The 18,131-nt window shown below is 42.0% G+C and overlaps 2 protein-coding genes across 6 annotated transcripts in view; one reads left to right on the forward strand and one right to left on the reverse strand.

Moving 5' to 3' along the window:
* The window catches only part of Ociad2 (OCIA domain containing 2), an 844,164-nt gene that overhangs the window by 639,988 nt on the left and 186,045 nt on the right, over positions 1-18,131 (forward strand). The gene's annotated exons all lie outside the window — the stretch shown is intronic.
* Positions 1-18,131, reverse strand: part of Dcun1d4 (defective in cullin neddylation 1 domain containing 4) — a 75,431-nt gene that overhangs the window by 29,992 nt on the left and 27,308 nt on the right. For all 5 annotated transcript variants that reach the window (XM_051198364.1, XM_051198362.1, XM_051198366.1 and 2 more), the window contains 3 exons: positions 13,140-13,254; positions 10,371-10,462; positions 1,872-1,942 (listed from right to left, as the gene is read on the reverse strand). In XM_051198364.1, the coding sequence (XP_051054321.1) occupies positions 1,872-1,942; positions 10,371-10,462; positions 13,140-13,254 (278 nt within the window). The remainder of the gene's footprint in view (positions 1-1,871; positions 1,943-10,370; positions 10,463-13,139; positions 13,255-18,131) is intronic.

An 18,131-nucleotide genomic window follows, 5' to 3' on the forward strand; every position in this document is an offset into this window, starting at 1 on the left:
ATCCCCACAGAAACAGAGTTCTGCAGGGTCCCTAACTGCCAACAAGGATGACAAGAATAGCTTCTGTTTCTTGAGAACTGCACTTTCCTTTTCCAGTCAGAATCAATGCCAGGGCAGCCCACATAGAGACAGGCTTTCTGCCTCAGGTTAAATGTTCAGCCCATCCCTCAAATTTAACCCTGGGCTCCCACTTTCATCTGACCCATGGGCCTGGCCCCTCCCACCTCTCCCTCTGGTTAACACCTAGAGGAAACCGCCTCCTGAAAGCCAGCCACACAGCACCACCTCCAAGTGGAACACTAATGACCTGCTTGCTTGTCCCTAAACTTTTACACCAAGATGTACAACTGGTCAAAATACTGAAACTAAAAACACTTCAAAATAATTTCCAAAAATTACAAGGCAAACCCCCCACATAATGAAACACATTCCAAAGATACCATAGAGCACTTAACTCTTTCCTTGGTGAGATTGTGGGGAGAGAGAGCAACCAGAGAGGCACAGAAAAGGCAAAGGTAAAAAAGGAAAAGGAAGACCAAAAGTTGTAAAATCTCAGTCCCTAGTTTTCATTTAAGCACAACACACACCATGGGCACCAGATGTCTTTAAAAGTCTAAACAAAGGAGATGATCCCTTGAGACCTCTTCCAGGTCATGAACACCTTTAGGATCAGCCATGTTTGTTATATTGGCAGCTACTGTAAAACTAAGTTGTATCATTTATGAACCAGGGCATATGTGTGAACATAATTTTTCATTTTAGTGTAAGATATGTGAGAATAAGGAAGAACATTTAACACTATCATGATGCAAAGAACTAGGCAAAAATAATTAAGCATATTAAAAATCTTCAAACTCTAAGGGAAATATTTAGTGCGTTTACACTAAAGTCAGTCACTTTCTGAACTCAGTTCAATTAGAAGTGAAAGACCTGTGGGAAACTTATGGTAATTACCACCTACTCAAACCTTTGTGAATAATTATTTAAAATCTGGAACTCTTTATTAAGTAGGAACAGCTACTGAGGGGGTACCCAGCGCACAGTGACTGGTACTCACTGTTCATCTGCCACTGAGGGTATATGTGTCCCTTCTTATACATCAAGATTAACCACTTAATGTACCTTTTAGATACAAGAAACCAAACCAGCAAATGACCACAATTATACCATAAGACTTAAAAGTGAAAAATTCAGGCTGGACAGTGGCGTTACACTGTTGTGGGATATTTGTACACTGTGTGAAGATATGTCACTGTGATTAATAAAGAGCTGAATGGCCAACTTCTAGGCAGGAAGAGGTTAGACGGGACTTCAGGGACATAGAGGACTCGGGGGTGGGGTGGGGGGGGGGGAGAAAGGTGGAGCCATCAGCCAGATATGGAGAGGAAGCAGGAGTTGTAAGATGGAAGAGATGCAACGCCTTGTGGCAGCATGTAGATTAATATAAAAGGGTTAATTTAAGTTACAAGGTTGAGGTAAGCTTAAGCTAAAGGCTGAGCTTTCATAATTAATAAGAAGTTTCCATATTGTTATTTAGAAACTGCCGCCACCACCCCACCCCCAAAAAAATCCAACTACAGTGTACACTTTTAATCCCAGCACTCAGGAAGCAGAGGCAGGTGGATCTCTAAGTTTGAAGCCAGCCTGGTCTACAGAGCAAGTTTCAGGACAGCCAGGGCTACACAGAGAAACCCTATCAAAAAAACAAAACCAAAAATCCCACAAACAAAAACAAAAGATCCACTTACAAATGGAACTAGAACATATCTCTTACAAACCAACACACACTGCTTCTTTTATTACTGCCTTACTTGGAAAAAGACAAATTAAAGGCAAGGAGGACACTTCACTGTCCTGGGAGGTGGACTTACATTTTCTGGTTCAACACCAATGTCTTCACAGAATTTCTCCATGCCTTCAGGACCTACCACATCGTCAGTTCCTGTGGGGAATGCAGTGTCACCAGAATTAAATTTGGTACAGTGTCAAATACAACTGAAGAATTGAAGGCCATAACTAACTCCTTTAGGAGTACAAATTGGACAATATTTGATTAAACCCTTAAGGGTTAAGTCTTTAAGGGTTCTATTTTATACCTTCATTTGAATCATCATTGTGCTCCAACCTTTGGATAAAGCAGTCAGTTCTATCTGAGGACAAGGCTATTCCAACAACTTCCTTTTAAAGTATCTAAAAACTCTACATTCTTACTTGGCAATGATATCTATAATAAACACATGTAAAAAATTTTAGGATCATCACAAAGAATTACATACCAGTCTCTATAAAATATAAAAAAAACATTAAATCTTTTTTTTACATAGAAAAAAAGTCTCACATCTCTAAATTCAACCAATTATAAAGTATTGAAAAGAATTGTCTACACTAAATTTATATTGATCTTTTTCTTTGCCATTAAGTAGGACATAATATCTACTGACACAGCATATACATTATACTGTATATTTAGTATTATAAGTAAAACCTAGAAAAGACTTAAAAGTAGGCAGAAGATTTTCATAGGTCATATGATCCAAGTACTTAGAGACTTAAGCACTGTGGAATTTGGTCCCTTCCAGGTCTAGAATCAATGCCCACCATGCATTATGAGACATCATCTGTAATTGTGTTCTCTTTTTATGTTTATGTGTGTGTGCGCACACACGCGTGCATCTCCTCAGAGGCCCAAAGAGGGTATAGGATCCACTTGAGATGCAGTTATAGGTAATTGTGAGTAGCATAAATGGGTCTAAGAATTAAACTTCATGCCCTAGAAACTCGGTCCACCTCTTCAGCCAGATTTTAACCTTGACATATACTGTTGAGGTATAATTCGATCACACCGTGAAACCTGAGTTTGCATTTGTGTTAATTAAATAAAAATAGCTATGAGTTAGAAGGCTGCATTAGCAACTAGTTGACACAAAATAACCATAGAGCACCAGAGGGCACCTGGAAGAGATAGAGAGACACAGGAAGTAGGATGGAGTTTGGAAGGGCTTAGCTTTTTGTGGTTTGGCTAAGTGGGAAGCACAGGTCTTCCACAGATGCCAGCAAGGAGAAAGGGTTAGTTAGCTGCTACTCAGCCTCTATGAGCTCACAGGCTTTCACCCCAACCTTTGAATCTCGAGTCTTATTTATGAGAGAGATTTAGCTAAAGCTGCCTTTAGTGGCAGTGACAGGGTGAGTGCCTGTGGGAACAGAATTCTCACCAGGCTTCATGCCAGGCCACTGCTAGAGAAGCAAGCTGGTAACTGCAGAGTTGGAATTGCTGGCTGAAATAGCAGTAGATTAAGTCACAGCCACTGTGCTGAAGTTAAAACAATAATATTCCACTTACCCACACCCCAGTTCTAGTTCTGTTTCTTCCGAGGGATTACCCATGCCTCCTTCCACTTCAGTTCACATTTGCTCTTTACTGAAATTTCTCTTTTGTGTACCTACCTTTCCCCTGAAATTCTTGCCATCTTTATTTGCTTTCTGGAGGTTTGAAGCAGTTCTTTTAAAAAAAAAAAAAAACCTCTCCTCCCACGGCTTCCAGTAATTTCTTCGCATGTGGTTTCCCCCCTTTAGCTTCTCTTTTGCTCATTAAAATGAATGTGGAGAAGTCAACCTCAACTTCTAGTCTTTAGAATAATGGTTCTCAACCTGTGGGTCGCTACCTCTCTGTCAAACCTCTGTCTCCAAGAATATTTGCATTATGATTCATAACAGTAGCAAAATTATAGTCAGGAAGTATCAGTGAAAACTTTATGGCTGGGGGCCACCACAGCATGAGGAACTGTATTAAAGGGTCTCAGCATTAGGAAGGTTAAGAACAGCTCTTTAGACTCTCGTCCAAAATTTCCAACCACTGAAAGTATTCAGCTACTGTCCACCTCTCGTCCCAACCATGGGCAGCACCCACAGGACCACCCACTCTGGTTCCACAGCTATAACTAGATAAGCCTTCTCCCCCAAGTCCAATCAATACTGCTGCATTTCACTCTGCAGGAGCACCCCAAGACACCTGGCCTCTGAGTGCCAAGTCTACACACCTAGAAACAAGCCTGGGAGTCCCCCTCCCTTCTCCCTCACTAGCCTACCTTCTCAGTGTGACTTGATGGCACCCCTCTTGCACAGCCCTGCTTCAGGCTCCATTTGCTGAGACCCCTGACCCAACCTGCACACAGCCACTAAGAAATCCTCCCCAAGTACATATCCTGTGCTGGCTTAGAATTCTCCAGTGGCTCTTTATTTCCTAAAGTTAAGTCTCTATCACATCTCTATGAGTTAGCAGCCACACACACACACACACACACACACACACACACACACACACACACTTTTTAGCTTTGTATCTTCCAACTGCAAAGAACATGTCTCAGAAACACTGTCACTGAATGAATAAATACAATGCAGCTGGAGATACAATTTAATGGCAGAGCATTTGCCTAGCATGTGCAAGACCTTGGGTTCAATTCCTTTTAGCATGCATGCACATGCACTCACAAACACACATGTGCATACGTACATACATACACACATAAGATCCCATGTATTAGGGCAACATGATGGTCCAAGCCAGTAATCCCAGCATTCAGGAAGTAGTCTGGAAGATCAGGAACACAAGGTCAGCTATACAGACAAGATGAGGTTCTGTGAGAACTTTTCTCAAAAATCAAAAAGAATAGATAGGTAAAATAAAAATCCAGAAACACCTACTGACCTGGGTGTGGCTTCACTATATACTACATATGCCAGAAGCCATTGTACACTTTGTGCCTCAGCCTGCCCTCTCTCTCATTTCCTTTCTTATCCTTCCCTTTCTTCCCCTGGATAACTCATTCAACCACTGAGAGTGAAACCAAACAATCTCCCCCAACTCGATCTGCAGGCCACATTAACCATGTTCATCACAACTCCGAGCAATGCTGGGATTGGTTTTCTCCACTCAGCACACTGCATTCAAAAGTGTCAGCCATCTTCCCCAAAAGCTCAAGAGCAAGACTTATTTTATTCTTCCTACAACCTCAGCACTAACCTGGTTAGCAAGAGTTTACTCAATGAGTGAAGTCGTAGTCAGGGGAATCCTACAGAATCTCCGTTGGTGTTAGGATCTAATAAGCCACTGCGTCAAGCAGAATCTATAATCTCACTATGTCTGTTTCATCAAGTAACATTTATCAGACAAGTCATAGAATATGCATGGTGGCAGCGCTTGGGATGCAAAAGGGACAGGGGCACCTCAGTCCTGTACCCAGCAAGGCAGAAGAGCAGAGCAGTTTCAATAGAGGAATGACTAAGCCACAGGAAAAGCACAGTGCTTGTTCTCCAAGGATGAACCTGAGCATCCAAGGAAGTACCTACTGTAAAGTCCTATGTCACTTTGTGCCCAAGCTCAGCCCCTTTCTCACAATCTCAACAAAGGAAGCATTTGTTCTGTGTTACCATCTTCTCTTTATTCACAAATGTTCTATGTTTTAAGAACAACAACAGATGCTCTGTTCACCATAGTCAACTGCTATCTCTTTCTGGGATCTTTTTTTCTTCTTCTCTCTTTTTTTAAATTACATTTACTCATTTGTTTTACATCCTGACAGCAGTTTCCATGTCTCCTCTCCTCCCATTCCCTCCCCTACCTCTGCCCTCCCAGCCCTGAACTCATTCCTCTGTGTCTGTTCAGAGAGGAGTAGGCTTCCCATGGTGTCAACAAAGTATGGCACCAAATTCAGCTTCCCCCCCTCATATTCAGGCTTGCTAAGGTGACCCAATATGAAGGACAGGTTCCCAAAAGCCTGACAAAGTGTCAGGGACACGTCCCGCTCCCACAGCTACAAGTCCCACAAGTATACCAACTATGCCAAACTATTCAATTGTCTCACATATGTAGAGGGCCTAGGTAGGTCCCATTTGGGCTTCTTGGCCGCTGGTTCGGTGTCTGTGAGCTCCTATGAACCCTCCCATAGATCCAGCTATACCTATTTTAGGCATATACCCAAAGAATACACACTTACACCACAAGGGCACTTGCTCAACTATGTTCATAACAGCATTATTTTGTAGTAGACAGACCTGAAAACAACCTAAATAGCCCTCAGCCAAAGAATGAATAAATAAAATGTGTTTCATTTACACAATGGAGTATTACTTAGCTGTTAAAAGCAATGATATCAGAAATTAGAAACACAATGGATGGAACTAGAAAAAAAAATTCTGAGTGAGGTAACTCAGACCCAGAAAGACAAGCATAGTATGTACTCACTCATAAGTAGATATTAGCTGTTATGTAAAGGATAACCATGCTACAATCCACAGAGAGGCTAGCTAACAAGGAGGGCCCAAAGGCAGATGTATGGATTTCCCTAAGAAGGGAAAATAAAAGGGATCTCCTGGCTAGACTGGGGGCAGGTGAAGATGGGAACATGAGGGATCAAGTTGGGGGATGCATAGAAGGGGAGAGTTATGAGAGGTGTCTTGATGGGGGGGAGAGGGTAGTATTTCAAGGTCAGGTGGAAGCAAGGAAAAAGCCATGAATCTACAAGGATGTCCCATGTCAAGACTCCTGTGATCATCTTTAAAAAAAAAAAAAAAAAAAAAAAATATATATATATATATATATATATATATATATATGTATGTTTTACCTTGACCATGAAAGAAGTCAAAAGTTTAGCTAATTTGGGGGAGGAGATTTGGTTATACATTAATATATGGTGCAAATTCCATTTAACCATGAAGATAAAAATGTTTAAAATTCAGATTCACCCTCTGCCTTCTCAACTCCCTAGAGATCAGCATTCATTAAAGCACTTAAGTACCCTTCCCAACTAAGCTTTTCCCAAAAGTGTATATGTATGGAATATATATATACTGACATCGCATTTCTACCTTTGTTCAAGAAACTGTCTTTGGGCATCCAGCAATACCATAATTGACCATCAATTCCAATGCCTTTGCTAAAAAAATCACTTGCCTATCCTTTCCAGTATTTATATCCATCTCTTTTTCTTATATAAAAGCACTGGCTAGTAACCGCCAAGCAATGGCAAATAAGAACATTGAGAATGAGCAAGCTTGTCACTTGCAAGTCAACTGGGAAGACATTTAGGAGTCTGTGCTGATATACCTGCAGCTCAGGCTCAAGTGCACATGTCTACATGTGTGCACTCCCATAGGAATTACACATTAACACACTTACATGATAACATATTCAGGTATAAAAGATACAAAGAAAAAGGTGGGAGCTGTGTCTCCCTCTCCTTGCCAGTCAAGTAATAGTTTGGTTACAGTTTGGTGTTTTGTTTCTTTTTGGGTGTGGTTTTATTTTGTTTTCATGGTTTTGGAAGGTTTTATTGTTCTATTGAGTTTTTGATTTTTGAGAAAGAACTTAAAGTTGGGTGGGTAGGGATGGGGAGAGGATCTGGAAGGATTTGGGAGAGGGGAAGAATATGATCAAAATCTATTTAAATCTTCAAATTGTCTCTTAAATAATAAAAACTAATAAAATATATGCTTAAACAAAAAAACTAACATACTGGAATTGTATAAAACAAACAGAAGGAAAAGAGCCCATGAAAGGGCACAAGAAATAGATTCCCACTCATTCGCAGAGTCAGGAGTCCCATAAAAACACAGAACTGGAAGTTCTAACATATACATTACATATACATATACATATACATATACATATACATATACATATACATATACATAGGGCCCAAGCGGGCCCTATGCATGCTGCTTCAGTCTCTGTGAGATCACATGAGCTTTGATCATGCCAGGTTTTCTTGGTGTCCTCCATTCCCTCTGCTTCCTCTTCCTCAGGGTTCCCTGAGCCCTGAGGTGAGAGATTTCCTGTTTAAAGCTGAATGTCCTATGTTTCTCACTTTCTGCATAGTTTCTGGCTGTGGGTCTCTGCATTTCTCCCCATCTGCCTCACAAGGAGCTATAAGAACTGTTTAAAACAAAAACAAAAGCCCATGTTACCCCCAACTTCTTATTTTCACATTGACTGTAGAAATTAGAAGGCACCTGAGAGACTATTAATGCAAAATTGGCTATTTTCATTTTAATTAAAAGGTTAGCATTTCCATTTTCAGATGGGATTGAAACTAAACACTGCTTCACCCCTGGCCAATTCTATTTCAACTAATAGAAAATGGTTCCAAATTAGAATGAGGAATATACCTACAACCAGACACCAGGAAGAAGTCCCAGAGGAAAGGATTTATTCACCAAACTTCTGGAATCAGTAACTGAGTTTACACTGGCTTGGAAAGGTGAGAAACTCCACCTTAGCATGAATTAAACCCTACTGGCTTTGGGCTGTGGGCACTGAGGAGCAACAGTAGAATGGGGAGTCTGGAAAGGACTAGGGATCGGCCCACTAGAGCCAACATACTCCAGGCCCTACCATGCCTGCCTTCACTTCAGGTTAAAGGGCAGGGTCAGCATTTGTCCTCAGCTCACACCAGCATACCTGCTTTTAGGCCATCCTGGTGGAGCCTCCTAGCCTTCTTCTACAGACGTCCTAGAGCCCACCAAAGGCCAGCCTGTGCCTCTCACAGCCCGTGTCTGACCTGCACTTCCAGTTCATGTGCCTGACATAGTCAAAGTGAACGTGCTGCCAACTGGGCTCTCTGTCGTTCCCAATCTGAAGCCATTTCCAACTGATAAGGTACACATGAAGAGAAGGCTAAACATGGGACTGAGAGGGCTAAGGGACTATAAACACATAAACCCATCCACACAAACTCTGCAAAAATAAGTGACTGCAGTAACCCATCAGGGACCCCAAGGAACCTGAACAATGTGGCTTTATTTTTACTTCCAAAATGTCACCCTGTACAGTCAAAGAAAAGCAGGCAAGAAGGCAATTCCATCTTGCCTCTTAAAAAACAAAACAATAAAAAGCAGACTCTTGCATTTGCTTTTAAAGAAAAGTGTGTGCGCGCGCGCACACACACACACACACACACATATCAAAATAACTGTGCTACTATGCTAGGCTTTGTTTAAATTTCCATAATTTTATAATGTATTTTCATAGAAATAAATGTGAATCAATACAGGCAATCAAGAGATTTTCCTAATGTAATAAGAATGTAGGACACCTCTTCATCCACTCAGCCCTTTTCTGAGCCTGTAGAAACTGTCAATCATGTTTACATCAAATTTTTACATCAAATTAAGCATGTCTTCTTCAAAGACTCCTACTTCCTACTGTAAGGAAGCTTGAAAACAGATACACCCCAATCCCAGAAGTGCTTGTACCAGTGCCCTGCACACCAAATCCAGCTGGAACTATGGAAGGAGAATTCACTAGAAGTACAGGGATACTTCACAAAACCTCTGCTCTCAGGTGAAAATGAAGAGTTGGGACTGTATTCTTTCAAATGACCCCCACCCCCACACCCTACACTCATGCCCAAAATAATGATGCTCTTCTCTCAGGCATACCTGCAAAGCCCAGTAGAAAATGGTCTCCTGGGCTAATCTCTGTGGTGAGAGGGGCAAGACTCCGATTAGAACAAAGGGAAAAGTCAAATCCTAAATTTTATACTCAAAGTTGCACAAAGCGAGTTATCGCCAAAGTCCTGTGGAAGTACAGTGCCTTGTGGAAGGCTGGAAGGCTGCTAACATAATTCAGGAGCCCCCAAACCAGATTTCATGGTCAGCAAGTATCAGTCTAGAAGCAAACCCATGACATGAGAATGGTTGAGGGCTATTGTGACAGTCAAGATGATTGCATTAAAGTCCAACAGTCAAGTTGAAAAGGCCTAAACTATGGCGGGGAAGGTGAATGGTCAAAAACCTACAGCCGGCACTGCCTCCACCCTTCCTCTCCCAGCTGTCAGCACCAGGCAGTGACCACAAGGCCTAGACTGCAACTGTGCTGTCCAATCAGTTACAGTAAACTGCAAACAGGCAACTCGATTTTAGACATTTTAAACAAGGCAAACAGTTTCTGCCATATGATCTTTCAAAACAGAGACACTCTATGCAAGGAAACCCCATTGCACCATGATGAAGTTCAAACCAGCAAAGCTTACTTTAATTTCGACACTTAAACCAAGTAATTGCTCTCTCTCAGGAGTCTGACTAGGTTTCTTAGCAATCCAAAGGCTTGCTCCCAAGTGTATGTCATCTTTTTCAGTTCCCTTCCAATGTTATGAATGCTTGGGCTCAGCTGCTGGCTATAAATAGGATATTTAGTGATGGCTCCAACTACATCCCTTTCTTTAGCTCTGCCTCTATGGCCCCCAGCCCCCTACCCCCACCCCCACACAGACAATCTGAAAGTCAATGCTTTACGATTCTATAATCTCCTCTAAGATGCCTCTGATTTTCCTAAGGATCGGGTTTTCACAACACAGGTCATTACCTACCTGCGTATTCATAAAACCATTCCAGGCACCGCTTACTGGAGAAGACCTCTTCTTCGGTCTTTATTCTAGTTGACTCATATTTCCTATACATGCTACAAATTGAAAAAAGCAGTTTTATGTTACTTAAGACACTGAGTTCAGGCAACAGATACTTTTCACTTTGGCATAAACCAGACGTCTACTCAACCGGTGTTTTAATGTCTACTCAACCCATGTTCTAAATGTATTTTAAAACTTTTACTCTGCTTGCATTTTCAAGCATAAGCAGTTTCATAACTAGTGCTGAAATACAGCCATATTATTAAATTAATAAATAACTAAACAGTAAGGAATTTCAACTATCTTATCAATATCAGTTTAAAAATTAAATGTATTAGCTACTTGATAAACTTGCCTCACTATCTAGAATTCACTATAGAAAGATTCTAAGTAAAACCTGTCAGGAAATAAGGTGTTCATAATGACCCTTAAAAAAACACTAATTACTCCCATCTGTCCATTAAATTCTCCTGACTTCTGTGTCATGAAAGTTGGGTTAAGCCCAGGCACAGGCTAAGGAGGAATTTATCAGTAGTAAGTTAGGCCAGAAAACATTAAGCAAATAAAGAGAAATATCAACTCATGTCCAAGCTTCCAGAACAAAACTAATCCAGGTGCACGCCTGAAAGAAGTGTCTTGGGGGAGGGAACAGCTCCCTGGCCCCTGGTGTTCCATCGCGAGCCTGCAGGTCAGCCTGAGTTGGAGACCTGGATTTCAAAGCAAAGCCGCTTCCTGCAACTCCAGAGTCCCTCATCTTGCGATGGGCCTGAGGGAGGCTTCCGACGTGGAACAGGCTGGGGCAAGAGCTTCAAAGGTGACTTGGCTAGAGAATGTGTATATATTTTAACCCATTGCACACATCCAGATGTGTGAATATTCATGGATATAATTCTTATTAATATAAAGATCATAGACATTTCTCCATTTTAGTCAATTTATTCATGAACATTTATTTGTGACCTAGACAATGACTGATTACCGGGTGCACACTTCTGATAGAAATTCTGGCAGCTATCATTGCTAGAACATCATACTGGAAGGTATTAAGTTACTGAAACTACAAACCCCACGTTTTCCTTCTCCTACATAAATGCAGTGGACACTAGCCAAAGGTTCAAAGGGGCTGAGCATTCCTATCTTAGCTCCAAGCCTGTAATCCATCAATAAACTTGTAGTTCTCCCATATGGCAACACAAGGGAATAATTCCCTAAAAATAAAACTTGCTTAAGACCATACAATGGAAAAATAATGCTGCAGCTAGAAGAAACAAAATATTGGTGTACATTATCATACAGATGAGCCTCAAAAGCATTATGCTAACTGTAAGAAGTGAAACACAGAAGACCATTTAGACAAGATGCCATAAAGGCAAATAAAGTCAAGAGTGGTTGCCTGGGGCTGGGAGTGACTGGCTGGGACTATGGGAATGTTCCAACACTGAACTGTAGTGATAGCATATCCAACTCAAAAAACAAACCAAATTATACACTTAAAATGTATCAACTTTATGGTATGTAAATAAAGTTGTTAAAAGGCCAAGAAGCAAACTCAAAAACTTCACCTGAACTGCCAGCTTTTAAGCTGGCTTTTTCATAGTCCTTTAGTATCATACCAAGTTATACTGAGAGAAAAAAAAGAAAGAAAGAAAGAAAAAGAAAAAAAATGCAATACAGAATGCCACATGAATGTTGGAATTCATCAGTTCCCTGATGCAAGGTACTTAGCTTCATAAAATTGAAAGCCACTGGCCAGAAGACAGCTGGTGATTATCGTAGAAATCACTCTCTCCTAGAAAACATTTTCTGCTGAGATATTAACTGTGACATTACTTTCATTTTTGCTGTCTCTGCTCCTCCAGCTGAGTTGTAACAAATGAAGTACCGCAGCAAGAAACAAAAATCATCTGAGTCCCTCCATTTAAAGACAGGATGCTGCCCACAGATGAAATGGCCCACACAATGGGAATGGGGAAAGATTAAAAAATAAGAGACTAGACACTTGTCATGTGATAAAAGAAAAAGTTACTTATTAGGACAAAGGCAAAACAATAAAGATATCTAAGAAAAACATTTACCAGTCCTTTGGCTTCACCATAATTAACATGTGACTCGTCTGGATATGATTTAAGTAGCCTTGTTTTTCCATTTTTATTAAATGCTCAGCTATATGAGACGAAACTTGGACTGGCTGATATTCTGGGTGGGCAAGGACAGAGCTGCCTTGCTCTGGCCCTGTGCCTGTAGCTGGTGAGACCCTCTCCAAAGGACAGACACCCACTCTGACAGGCTTTCCCAGGCTCTGCCAGCCAGGCATCAATGGAAAGAAGCTGATGCCACACCATTTTCAGAGAATCAACTGATTAAGATAAAACTAAAGGCCTTTAATCCCATTACTCAGGATACAGAGGCAGGCGAATCTCTGTGAGTTTGAGGCCAGCCTGGTCTTTAGATCAAGTTTCAAGACAGCCAGGGCTACACAGAGAAACCCTGTCTCAAAAAAACAAAAAGATAAGATTAATTTCCAAAAGTTCAAATTGCCTATTTTTAAGTTCCGCAAATCAAGACATAAAATTAGCATCATAAAATAATTATACTTGTAAGCATCACACAAAGAAGCAAAGAGTATTTCAGCCAGCACTTGCATTCAACAAAGCCCCTCATGGCAGGAGGCAGATCTGTACACCTTCACTCAAGTGCCCTTGACCTGGGTTGACGGCCTCTGCACTCTACCTGTCATGCCTGCTTTTCTTGGCAGATAAGTCATCTCCAGAGGCAGGTCTTCTCTTTTTCCTTGGTGGCATCACTTTACTAAAGCAGTCTGAAGAACTGCAGGACCGCAGGCTTCCTACAGAACAAAGCCAGGCAACACAAAATTAAGGCACAGCACACACTGACTTCCAAACGGTGTCACTGCTAAGTAACTAACCCCATGGCCTGCCACCCTGTGAAGTTGTTAGATGTTATCAGTCAACACCATTACAGAGAGAAAATGAGTTTTAGTTCCTCTTTGGGGAAATGTTATATCAAGAAATAAACCTTGCCATTACACGAATGAATAGTCACCACCACCCCAAATCGCAAGAGAAATAGAAGTGAACATTACTGGGAAGATCACGATAGTGGAAATCACCGAGATGCACTGCTGCTTACATGTCAACGCTCCTTCAGGACAAACTGTGTTGCCGTCACATACACACACTTCATGAGGCAAGCAGAATAACCAGTAACCCTGCCTAAATATACGCAAGCACACCAGTCCTAACACAGGCTTCAAGGGATGTTGTGGGGGGAGGGGAGCATGGGGTACTAGGAGCACGGGCAGAAATCTGACTTCAACAAAAGTGTCATAGTAACTGTTCCCTGTTTCTGCCACTTGCAAATGGCCACTACCTCCACACAGGGCTTCAGGAAATGTAACTATAGCTCAGAAAAGGCTATGAAAATCTGACTATACACACACACACACACACACATGCTGCTGCAGGTCCCGTTTTTAACCCTTGCATACACTCACTCAGTTAAGCTAACGAAAAGGACTACGAAGACAGGCACCATTGCCTCAGCAGAGAAGGAAGGTAGATGGTAAAACCAGGATCCACATCTGGGCAGTCTGTCTTAAACCATAATTAGAAGATATTAAATACCCCATTTGGGCTTGAGTGTCACCAAACAAGCCACTTACTTCTCACAAGAACCCTGCACGATAGGCAATGGCAATTCTCTACATAACAGCTAGGAGGAACCACTGGGTGACATCCCAAGGTCTCTAAAATGACTGTACATCATTCCTCCATCCCTCCTTCCTTAACCCATAGTTGAAAGGCTGGGGACAGCGATGCTGGAAGCATGCTAGGCTATGGCAATCCACATTCAGGGGACACTCAGCTCTTCAACTAACACTGTTGTCTGGGCAACTGCTAACCTAGTTTAGGCCTCTTATTCATTCATCATTTGAAGAATGGGAAAAGTTCTCTCTCTTTTGCCCTCCCACAATTCTCTTGAGAATAAACATCCACTCAACACTTGATGGCACACATTGTGTGTAGGGGTGTGTGCAACTGAAGGATAAGGGAACTGGTGGTCAGCTGCAAAGGCAGCTCTTAGCCACTGTCAACCTCAAACTCTATCACCCATAACCCTAGGGAGTACGACCATTCAAGGGCCTAAGAAAGAAAGGTATCAACCTCTATGATGTCCCAGAAGTCAGAGGAGAGTCTGGAGTGTGGAGAGTGGCTCCGTGGCCATATAGGGGCCAGTGTGCGAGGAACAAAGGCTCAGGCTACATTTGGTACAGAGCTAGGAGGATGGACTGAGGCCAGATCACAGTCAAGTGGGAGGCATGAGAGGCAAGGCAAGAGTGGTCAGCAGCCAGTCACAATCTGCTGAGAGCAATGGTGAGCTGGGACCAAATCCCAGGCCACGGTTAGGCGTCTACCATTCTGCTGCATTTCCTAGGTGATATGCTTTCAGGGTCTCCCAAACGGACTCATGCCTAGAGCCAGGACTGAACAGTCCCTGGGTGCCAGAGCCTGCTTGCTCTCTCAGTCCAGAACCTGATATCCAACAGGCTTAGGTAGGTCACACCAAGCAACCTTGCCGGGAGCCTAACTGTTCAAGAGTGGAAGGTTCCTCAGAGATACAAAGCTTTCTCTGCCTCTCACAACAGCAGCTGAGAAGAGGAAAATAGCCTGGGGTAGTGCCTACCACCCCCACACTCATTCACCTTCCCTACAGAGAAGTGTCCCAGCTACAAACCACGCCACAGTGTACTCAAAGGTTTAAACACTGCAGCGACCTAAGCTCCTATACACGATCAGCACGGAGGATGATGTTATCCTTGCTCATGGATGCCTCGGGTAGGCAGCACAAGGAAAATGTTGGTGCTACCTCGTCATAGAGCCTGAAACAGGGTCCAGAACTGGGGTCATGCCTGCCACTGCAAGCGGGCTTCGGCCACCCAGGATCACGTGGTCTGGCAGCAGGCTTTCCCTCCCACAATATTTACAGAACACAGGAAAATGCACTTATATCCTCAGTCCACAAGAAATGAGCACTTGAAAATAATATCTCCTCCAATAAAACGTAATTCACTGGCTCCTTTAGAAACAGCAGCGCAATGTCTGCTTTCACAGATCCTACTCACCAACAGTCGTGCATCTTAGATAAGCACACAAACACCTTATGTCAACTAATTTTCTTACTAAGGAATGCTTTCTACTGTAAGTTTCATGTACCACTATCTCATATCTGCGTAAACCTTACTCATACCCTCAAGTTTGGAGCTTTACTTAAAACTCTTCTCTTCTAGCTAAGAGACATACATGACTTTCTTTTCGATCTCTCTGCTCTGAGTATCAGCACAGTAACTGTTACCAGCCATTTTCCACAGATAAGCCATGTCTATTCATCTCTCTGAGAACCACAACTCTGCCCCGCATAGCTGCTTCACACGCTGTGGGGGCGACACAGACCCAGAAAGAACTCTCCAGGCTACAGGAAAAGCAAGGTTTTGTACATTTACTTAAAAGAACAATTTCCCAACAAGACCCAAGTCTACAACATACATAGGTTCTGCTGCACACCTGCTTCCGGCCTCTTCTGCTCCTTCTCTTGCCCAGTAGATCACAACCAAGAGAACCTGCTAGGACATTTTAAAATGCACATACATGTGTGCATCTTGGGCAGGAGTGGTCAATGCCTGTTAGCTCAGTCTGCAATCACAACACTCAGGAGGCTACGACAGAAAGGTTGCAAGTTCAAGACTAACACTGACTACTTAAGTGAGTTCAAGGCCAATTTGAGTTAAAGAACAAGACAACAACAAAAACACAGGTAAGACTCAAATCTATAATTCCTGTTCAGTTACACTGATTTCACTGACAGAGCAAACTGACAACTGAGGAACCTGCATAGGACCAAACTAGGCCCCCTGAATGTGGGTGACAGCTGTGTGGCTTGGGCAGTCTGTGGGGCCACTGGCAGTGGAACCAGGATTTATCCCTATAACCTGACCTGGCGTTTTGGAGCCCATTCTCTTTGGGGAGATCCTTGCTCAGCCTAGATATAGGGGGGAGGGCCTTGGTCCTGCCTCAAAGAGATGTGCCAGACTTTGTTGACTCCCCATGGGAAGCCTTACCCTCTCTGAGGAATGGGGGGAGGGAGAAAGTAGGGGAAGCAGGAGGAGGGACGGGAATGGGAACTAGAATTGGTAACTAAAATAAGAAAAAATTGCTTTAAAGTAAAAAAAAAAAAAAAAATTATTAAAAAAAAAAAAAAAAAAAAAAACAGGTACATCTTTGTGGTTTCCTGTTGGGTTCACTTGCAAATATACAGCAAATATAATAATTTATGATAGTAAAAAGATACTTTGTTGAGTTCCTTAGACAATTAAGTATTTACTGAATGTGTTCCTAAGGTATGCATTTAAAATCAGACCATTTCCAGACACCTGAAACACCTATAATTAGATAATGCACCATCATTTCTAATTTATCTCCTCATTCGTCAGCAAAACTGACTTCATGTTTACTGGCAATACAATGCTTCTTAAAAAAAAAGAAAAAAACCTTAAATCTAAATGAGTGTTCTACAAATTTTTATTCATTTATCTCAATAAATGTAGGCTCCAAAGCTTCAATACATACTTCATCTCAATTTATATCTTCACAGAAAAAAAGTAGATAAAAAGTCAAGACCTCTAATGAGCCTATTTGCATCACAAAATGAGCTATGACCCACCTGACATTTTATAGAGGGGATACAAGGCCACAGCTTTACCATACCACAGTCACAGAGTACTTCTTTTCCTCACAGCAGGGACTCCACTTCATACAAGCCAGGCAAATGATCTACTGCTGACCAGCACCCCAGCCCTTGAGCTTTCAACACAGGTCAGGCTGGCCTTGAACTCCTGATTAGAGCAGGCCCACCTTGAACCCTCGATCCTTCAGCCTCAGCCTCCAGAAGGCTGACACTACAGACACAAGTTCCTTCTAAATGGTATGGCATTAAAATAATCATTAAAGAGATAATGAAAATAAAACTTAGGGCCAGCAAGATGGTGCATCCAGTAAAGGGATTTGTCATGAAGACTTGACAACCTGAGTCTGATTTCCCAGAATCCACATAAAGGTGGAAGGAAATGTTGAACGTATTCCAGGAAGTTTTCTGGTCTCCACACATACACCTTACACACACACACTACACACTCACCACACACATACACACATACCACAAACATACACATACCACATACACCATACACACATACACACAGACCACACATGCCACACCATCCACACCACCCCCACAACCCCTTCCCACACACATAATACACACCACACAAACACATAAAACTTTAAAACCCAATTGTATATAAAGGTTTTTATCTAAAAGTTTAGATTTCATTGGGGGGTTCATATTTCAAGCAAACAAATTATTTTTTATCTTTTCAATTAAGTCAATTAATATAGTCTTTCTTCCCATATTAAACAGCTTAAATACTGCTGACATTTTTCAATAGGTCTACTTTAGTATTGTCCCAGAAAGTTAAGTTTTAATGGCAACTTGAGGTCACCTGGATTATCCCCACACCTTGCTGTTTTCCTAACAGTTTAACTTGGCATGTTATTCTGAATCGATGCCCAAGCAGATCCTTCTGTCTTCCAGCAAACACCTTGCTTGATCAGCCTCAACAAGAGTCCCTGTTAGTAGAGTTCATCT

This window comes from Phodopus roborovskii, unplaced genomic scaffold, assembly GCF_943737965.1.
Source record: "Phodopus roborovskii unplaced genomic scaffold, PHOROB, whole genome shotgun sequence".
NCBI classification, from domain to species: Eukaryota; Metazoa; Chordata; class Mammalia; order Rodentia; family Cricetidae; genus Phodopus; species Phodopus roborovskii.